Below are 9,159 nucleotides of genomic sequence, written 5' to 3'. Positions count from 1 at the left end.
AAACAGATAGAACTGTTGTATTATATATATATATATATATATATATATATATATATATATATATATATATATATATATATATATAGATATATAAATAGATATATAGATATAAAACTATATAATACTTTGTATTACTATCTTTTATTATATATAATTTGATGTCATGAAATATGTTCACAATACAAAATAATAATAATAATTATTATTATTACAATAATTATAAAAATATTCCCAAAAATAATTTGGGGCCTAATAAATTAGCAACAGATTTTTTTTTTTTTAACGTAAATTATTACTCCACATTTTACAATTATGTAATTTTATATTTAGGTAAACAGATAGAACTGTTGTATTATAATATATATATATATATATATATATATATATATATATATATATATATATATATATATATATATATAACTATATAATACTTTGTATTACTAACTTTTATTATATATAATTTGATGTCATGAAATATCTTCACAATACAAAATAATAATAATAATTATTATTATTATAATAATTATAAAAATATTCCCAAAAATAATTTGGGGCCTAATAAATTAGCAACATATATATATATATATTTTTACGTAAAATATTACTCCACATTTTGTAGATACATAATCTGGTCATTAATTTTTCTGGCCATTTATGACACTGGACGGCTAGAACTGAGTGCACATCATCACGTGACTTTGTTTATAAATGTACTGATGCATGAAATATTATAAATACCAGAGTTGCTTCCTGCACATCCAACAGCTCCGACGACAGAATCACAGCCAACTCAGACACACTTCACACTCCATAATAAATCAACATAATAATAATGATCAACATAGGCTTCATGTTTCCGGGTTGTTTTATTTCTAGGCCAAACTTAAGTTGTAAATCTATCACAAGCCTTCTGAAAAAAACAAGAAAATAAAATAAATCCAAATCTGTACATTGGGACAGGAAAGGAAATAACAAAAAAAAAAGTATAAATACAAGAGAGTGTATCTGTGTCCGATGGACAAAACGTAAAGTCTAACATGCGTAGTGAACAATTCAATGAAATACCATTACAGGAATACTCTCAACTGTTGATCCCCAAAGCTGGCTTCGTCCTTTTTACAAACAGATGAAGAGCGCCAATCTAAATCAAAACGATGGTCTGAAATCGCTTAAAAACCTTTAGAAAGAAAAGCTGCGTCAAACAAACAAACGGTACGCACACTCAGCATACCAATAAAAGCCACATGCCCCAGTATATAATACTAAAGGAAAGTAGAGTGCTCGCACACAAACGTCTGTCCTTTTTTTTTTAACATGGTCAGATTCACAGTCTGAGGACAAACAGACATTTTGGTCGGTTTGGAGTTCTGCACTTGTCTACTTCCTCACATGGGCAACATTTTAATAATAATAATAATAACAATAATAATAATACTGTATTTACAGTCCACTGACGTGGTCACCAACCCCACAACAGCGCGGGATGGTTGTGGCGTCAAAACATGCAGGCTATTTGTTCACGTGCAAAAGAGTGCAACATCATTTTTACCTTAATTTAGTGGGGAGTGAGAAGCGATGATTGAAAGGTATGTACAAAACACTAAGCACTTAACATTAGCTGAAAAAAGAAAGAAGAGTTTCGACTTTTTTCTTTTGTTTTTCGTTTGTTTTAAAGTAACATGACCTCTAGTTTTGGATCTATATCCGAGGGTTTTCATTAGTGTCGTAGACTCATGCTTTAGCAGTGTAGTGGACATTAAAATCTTAACAGTCTGAGTTTGGAAAACTGAAACGTAAGGCATAGTAGTTTCAAAAAATCCACTTGCTCCGAGAACGAAGTATAAATCATACATTTTCTCATCCATCGTTTCTTCTCATCGCTCCGGGTCATGTTTTTCAACTCCATTTCGAGAACTGGTAATGAGTGTTGTGGCTTTAGATGAAAGAAATGCTGTACATTCAGAAGTTCGTGCTTGTATTTTGTGGCGAGGCCCACATTTTAAACGCACAATCCATCCTATGATAAAATCAATACAATTGCTTTACATTAGCCTTCTTAAAGACTGGGAAATCTTTTTTTAACATTACAAGGTATTGCGGTCCCATGAAATTAAAATTAATATAAGAATGTTTAGATCCTACATTTGTCTTTTGTTTTTTGGTTGTCATTGTAGCCAAACCTACAAATTAATTCTCTTTACATCTATCACTCGGGCCAGCCAAATGATCCACTAGCACCACTGAGATTGAAGTGATGTATTAGTTAACCCAACTGTGCCCTTTTAAAAACAACTCAACCAAACCTTTAACACCATATGCAAACATGAATAAGTTATTACTCATCAATGTATTCAACGAACAACCCCTTCAGAAAGCTTGTTTGCTCCGATTAAAGATTCAATGCCAATTACGGAAGATCGGTTCCCATGTTTTCTCAATCAGAAACCCTTTACATTCAATGTTCCACGGATGGAAAGATCATGAAAGACCAAACTGGGAGAGGTTTTCAGGTGTTGGATGAAAAGTCTTGATTGCAGCGAGCAACATTTCTCTCTCTGGAAAACAAAAATTCCAGGAAGATTGCGATGAAGCAAATAAAAAAAGGATGTCAGGAGGAGGCACAACTATGTTCCCAAATGCACATGTAAAGGGCACTGATTAGCGCAGATCCGGCTAGCTGTGAGAGGACACGTCTGAAGAACTGCTGCTGTTGCTGTTGGTGGTCTGGGCCCTCTTAATATACAGATTTAGCAACTTCATCTGTGGAAAAATAAAGCAGAGAGTTAATTTCAGAGTGAACTCACAGAACGCAGACCTGGTTCTCAGAATAGAGCGTGTATTTACATTTTATCTATGAAGGTCAGGGTTAATGTTTACTTTTACATTGTGTCTATAATAGTATAGGTTTGTCTTTGGCTTTGAAGAGCAACGTAGGCGATACTACAAAACATGACTCAACATACTGTCACCGGCCACTTTATTAGGTACAGCTGTCCAACTGCATGTTAACGCAAAATTCTAATCGGCCAATCACATGGCAACAACTCAATGCATTTAGACATGAATAGATGGTCAATAAGATCTGCTGCAGTTCAAACTGAGCATCAAAATGGGAAGAAAGGTGATTTAAGTGACTTTGAACGTGGCACGATTGTTGGGGCCAGACGGGCTGGTCTGAGTATTTCAGAAACTACTGATCTACTAGGATTTTGACACATAACCATCTCTAGGTTTTATAAAGAAAAGTCCAAAAAAGAGAAAATATCCAGTAAGCGGCAGTTCTGTGGACGCAAATGCCTTGTTGACGCCAGAGGTCAGAAAAGAATGGACAGACTGGTTCAACCGAGGTATGCAGAAGAGCATCTCTGAACGCAAAACTTGTTGAAACTTAGGCAAACCTTGAAAAATACACTGGGTGCAATTCTGTCAGCCAAAAACATGTTACTGATGCTAAAATTCACACAGGCTCACCAAAATTTGACAACAACGTTGTCAAAAACGTTGCCTGGTCTAATAAGTTCCGATTTCTGCTGCGACATTCGGATGGTAAGGTCAGAATTTGATGCTTTCAACAACATGAAAGCATGGATCCATGCTTTGTATTTGCCTTGTATCAACTGTTCAGGCTACTTGTGGTGGTGTAATGGCGTGAGGGATATTTTTTTGGCACACTTTGTACCCATAAGTATCAAGTGAGCATCGTTTCAACATCACAGCCAACCAGAGTATTGTTGCTGACCAAGTCCATCTCTTTATGACCACAGTCTACCCATCTTTTGATGGCAACTTTCAGCAGGATAATGCGCCATGCCATAAAGCGTGGATCATCTCAGACTGGTTTCTTGAACATGACAATGAGTTCACTGTACTCAAATGGCCTTCAGTCACCAGATCTTAATCCAATAGAGCAGCGGTTCCCAACAGGGGGTCCCAGCCCACAAGGGGGCCTCAGCAAGCTCTGTGGGGGGGTCACGTTATATTTTTAATAATTTTTTAGCAATGTAAAATTAGGAGAACTATTATGCTTCCTTAGTTCATTTTATCACCTGGCTGGCCAAAAAATGGCCAATTTTGTAATTTATACTCCACAAAACAAGACAAAGTCTCTGACTCGCCTTCAGCAGCTAATAGTAATGACCCAAGCATACTGGACCCAGATGAGGAAGCTCCAAACATTTTGGGTCACAGTGCTAGCAAAACTGGAAACATCAAAATAGTTACCTGAACTATGGTATTTTTTCTTTTTCTTGAAGCAAAGAGTTCCTGACCTAGCCACAGTGCATTATCTGCGCCAAAGTTCTTGCTAACGAATGCATGAGACCGTCCAAATTAATAAGACATTTGCAATCGACTCATCCTCAATACCGCAAAATGTACCTAATACAAATGGCCTACTGATGTTTTGCTTGTATATTTTAAATTAGGCTATTATTTGTGCATAAACATATCTGCATATAGTAAAAAACAAACAGTCTTTTTGACATAATTACTGCAAACTTATATGAGCAAAAAAATATCATAAAATGTGGAGGGGGCCTTACAATATTTTCAGGGTAAAAAAGGGGGCCTCGGGCAAAAAAGGTTGGGAACCACTGCAATAGAGCACCTTTGGGATGTGGTGGAACGGGAGATTCGCATCATGGATGTGCAGCCAACAAATCTGCAGCAACTGCGTGATGTTATTGTGTCAATATGGACCAAAATCTCTAAAGATTAATTCCAGTACCTTGCTGAATCTATGCCATGAAGGATTAAGACATATCTGAATGCAAAAGGGGGTATTGGAAAGGTGTACTTAAAGTGGCCAGTGAGTGTATTCAGCACTTACACGAGAATAACTCAGCACAACATTTATATCAGTATTTCGAACAAAATATGATAAGAGCCCATTTTTCTGTACACATAACATATATACATATATATATATATATATATATATATATATATATATATATATATATATATATATATATATATATATATAGTTAATTTCTTTATTTAAAAAGATAGTAATCTATATTACATACAAGATAAGATGATATTTGGAAGATATTTCAGTTTTTGCTCAGAGGGTAATGTAGGCAATTTCACAAAATATGATGCAACACATTCAACTCTTACAGAAGAATTACTCAGTGCTGCATTTTTAATCACTATTTTGAATAAAATGTGATTATAATGTGTCTGTACATATGATTAATATTTGAAAGCAGTTTTAATGTTGTTACATTTACCTATATTACCCTGTTAATATAGAATGACATTAGGAAGATCCACCCAATAAAATAAATTATAGTAATAATAATACTATTATTTCAAAAAAATAAATAAAAACTTAATGCATTTAATCTTTTATTAAATTTTATAAAAATGTATCTGATTTTATTCTTGTTAAACGGTCTGACTTATTTAATTGTTTTTTTAATTTATGCAGAGAATAAATAATAACAATAAAAATAATAAAAACGGTAGATATATAAGAGTAACTGAATGTGAAGAAAGTTTTGAAAGTAAATATTACAAATGCCAATAGTATTGTCTAGCTTATTATGTTAATATAATTCATTCATATAGGTTTCTGATTGTATGTTTAAAAATCATCAGCAACTATTCTGATGAAAACCACTACTTCAGTTTTACCTTGAACTATGTAATGACGCTCAAATGAAGTGAAACTGGGTCAAATATAATAACCCAGGCCAGTTAAAACCAGAGGATGACATAAATAAATAGTAGAGTGATAAGCAGGTAGAACATGCTGAACTGTTTGGTGGACTTTGAGCTGCTGTGAAGTGAACATACCTTGCTCCCTGTGAGCTGGGCCAAGTGTGGCTTCAGCTCCTCACCAATCACAGAGTAAATGGCCACCAGACAGAAGACACTGGCCTTGCGGACGCTACTTTCCGTGTTATCATAGCCCTGCAGACAGACACACGCTTTCAGCCTTCACATCTTCATACACGTGCATGTCATCAAGAGTACAGGAGGTGAAAGTTCAATGAAGGCATGTTGACTACACCTTCAATGTGCCCAATGCTGACTATGCTGATTCACTTAATAGTGACCCAATTTTATTCATGGGGTTGACCAAAGTTCCCTTTAATCCAAAAGAGCTACAAAACAGAGTTATTAGAAATCTTCTTTAGCGTAAATCTCTGCATATTCCATTGCTTGTTTGGGTCAATACCATATTTCTATAAGATATTCTTTTACATGCAAATTCATAATAGTATTATCCGTAATATGCTGACAGTGCTATATATGCTAATCCATTTCGCTTTATGATAGTAAGATCATTAATGGCTTAAGCATAAATCAATCATCACCATTGGATTTCAGCCACTGATGCTGATTTTCTCCAGCATGTAAAACCTGCTGTCTATCAGTTTAGTCATGAATTAACATCATGAAAGCAAATCAATTTCATTCGTTCTCATCGGTTGACTGTTTTAGACCATGGGTGACCAACCCTGCTCCTGGAAGTCGACCTTCCTGCAGATTTCAGTTGCAACCCATATTAAACACACCTGCCTGTAATTATCAAGTGCTGTTCAGGTCCTAATTAATTGATTCAGGTGTGTTTGATCAGGGTTTGAGCTGAACTCTTTAGGAAGGTCGATCTCCAGGAACAGGGTTGAGCACCCCTGTTTTAGACAATCAAAAAATGACATTATAATGAAAGTCAATGTGGCAAAAACAGCCACAAACATAACGAAAGGGTAGTAAATATGCTCTGAGTGTATTGTTGAGTTTTTGAAAACCTTCAAAGCATTTTACAAAACTATGTGTTTAAATTTGTTACCAAAAATCAATCAAATTTGCTGAAACACAGAGAATGTTGTGGCCAAATTAAGACTCAAAATCCCCCCAGAGTGGATGAAAACATCCCCAACAGCACACAAGAGTTAAACTGCATAGTGAATACTTCTCAAAAATGAAAGTGAACAATCAAGTTCCAAAAGTAAAAGAAGTGCAGAAATGATCTATTCATTATAAAACACGGCCAACATGAAGAACTCACTTGTAAGAGGCCAGGGATGATGTCTGGCAGCAGCTGATGTAGGGACTCCTTGGTGATGCGCTCGACCACTTTAGTCTGCATCTTAATAGCAGCAAGGTTGATAGGATAGTCTGCAGTCTGGACGATGGGGCACAACACTTTTATGCACTGCTCTGGGTGGATGGAACCTGCCAGTGTAGAAGCAGCTTCTTCAGCCGCCCTCACCACCTGTGCATATGAGTTTAAGATCCTGTGACTTTGAACTGATCTTTTCAGCATTATCTTCATTTGACTTCAATGGTGAAATGAACTGGTAATGTTTTTTTCTCTTCATAGGCCTGCACTTTATTCATTTATTCATCTTGTTGTTGGGTTTGTTTAACCAAGGTGAACCTATGTGTCTATCAGTGCAGGTGTAGCATTTAAAATGAGATTAAATAGTCCAGGCAGCTCATTTTACTCTTAATGAGGCTGTTACAAAGAAAAAGTCACCTGGTCAGCTTGATTTCCTAGAAGCAGTGTAGTTACATGGGTTATTATATATATATATATATATATATATATATATATATATATATATATATACACACACACACACACACACACACACACACACACACACACACACACACACACACACACACACACACATACACACGCACGCACGCACGCACACGCACACACACATACACAAAATACATCCCAATTTCAAGTATTAATAAAAAATACATATTGATAGTATGTGACACTAAAGACAGGATAAATGATTGCTGAAAACTGTGCTTTGCCATAACATAATAAATGAAATTTTACAAAACATTAAAACTGAATATTACTTCACTTTTGCTCAAATAATCATAGCTTTGATCTGTGAGCACAACCAACTTTCAAAAACAATTTTACCATTCCCAAACTTTTGAACAGTAATGTATCAAATTTTAATAATAATTTATAATTATAAGTATTAAATAATTTATTTTCTGTTTAATGTTTTAATATTTTTAACACAAGCAATACTTATGGCCAAATAACATTTCAATGGCAAAACAATGCCACATTTAAATGAAACGCTAAACAATATATTTTGTCTTACAGTAAGTAAGTAGTAAATAATGTGTATTTATAAAGCGCATTTTTTGTGTATGGCCATACACCCAAAGCGCTTCACATTCATGAGGGGTGTCTCTCTACTCTCTCTTGCTGTATAATCATCACAGTGCAGCTTTTTCTTATTCATTTATGTACTTGGTTGAGAAACCTGATACTAACCTCTTTATGTGAGTCCTTATGGGCTTCTAGTGTTTTCATGATAGTGAGTTCTGCATAGTTCTTGAAGCGTGCTGGTTGGTTCCTCAGGATCTCTTTTAGCACCCGTAAAGCCAGAGCTCGAATAGTGTGCTGAACAATCAGACAGAGCATATACTATCATTAATAACTACTGAAAATAAAAAAAACTTTAGCATTATACAGAATACGTCACCTCAGCATGTACAGTTGAAGCCAGAATTATTAGCCCTCTTGAATATTTTCCCCCCAATTTCTGTTTAAGGGAAAGAAGATTTTTCTCAACACACCTCTAAACATAATAGTTTTAATAACTGATTTCTTTTATCTTTGCCATGACGACAGTGCATAATTTTTTACTGGATATTTTTTAAGATACTAGTATTCAGCTTAAAGTGCAATATGAAGGCTATACTAGGTTAATTGGGAAAATTAGGGTAATTAACCATAAAATTGTTTTTAAAAAAAAAGTATTTTATTCTTGTCAAAATAAAACAAATAAGACTTTCTCCAAAAGAACAAATATTATAGGAAATACTGTGAAAAATTCCTTACTGTGTTAAGCATAACTTGGGAAATATTTGAAAGAGAAAAAATAAATTCACAGGAGGGCTAATAATTTTCACTTCAACTGTAAGTAATATATAATGCTTTAACTCACATCCTTGTCCCCAAGTGTCTCCAACAGCAGCAGTAGGATAGTTTTGAAGTGTTCGTCCCACACAGCCAGACTGTCCTCGCGGGTGATCTTCAACAGCTCGATCAGCGCTCCTTTCCTCTCCTCCACACGCTCATTGTGATTGGACAGCTCCTTCAGCAGGTCAGCCACCAGATCTAAATCAGCCAAAATTATGCAAATCAGAGAAGAAGAC

At 35.0% G+C, this 9,159-nt stretch overlaps 1 protein-coding gene across 51 annotated transcripts in view; it reads right to left on the bottom strand.

Annotated features, from left to right (window-relative positions):
- Positions 1 to 850: 850 nt before the first annotated feature.
- The window catches only part of clasp1a (cytoplasmic linker associated protein 1a), a 127,975-nt gene continuing 119,666 nt past the window's right edge, over positions 851 to 9,159 (bottom strand). For 50 of the 51 annotated variants that reach the window (XM_087266725.1, XM_087266723.1, XM_087266733.1 and 47 more), the window contains 5 exons: positions 8,949 to 9,121; positions 8,273 to 8,401; positions 7,025 to 7,231; positions 5,806 to 5,922; positions 851 to 2,763 (listed from right to left, as the gene is read on the bottom strand). In XM_087266725.1, the coding sequence (XP_087122851.1) occupies positions 2,677 to 2,763; positions 5,806 to 5,922; positions 7,025 to 7,231; positions 8,273 to 8,401; positions 8,949 to 9,121 (713 nt within the window). In that variant the 3' untranslated portion in view covers positions 851 to 2,676. The remainder of the gene's footprint in view (positions 2,764 to 5,805; positions 5,923 to 7,024; positions 7,232 to 8,272; positions 8,402 to 8,948; positions 9,122 to 9,159) is intronic. The other variant, NM_001115139.1, reaches the window with a different exon arrangement.

The sequence above is a fragment of the Danio rerio genome, chromosome 9 (assembly GCF_052040795.2).
Source record: "Danio rerio strain M-AB ecotype USA chromosome 9, GRCz13ab, whole genome shotgun sequence".
Classification (NCBI taxonomy): domain Eukaryota; kingdom Metazoa; phylum Chordata; class Actinopteri; order Cypriniformes; family Danionidae; genus Danio; species Danio rerio.
Note: the sequence above shows the minus strand (reverse complement) of the source record. Positions and strands in the feature narration are given on the sequence as shown.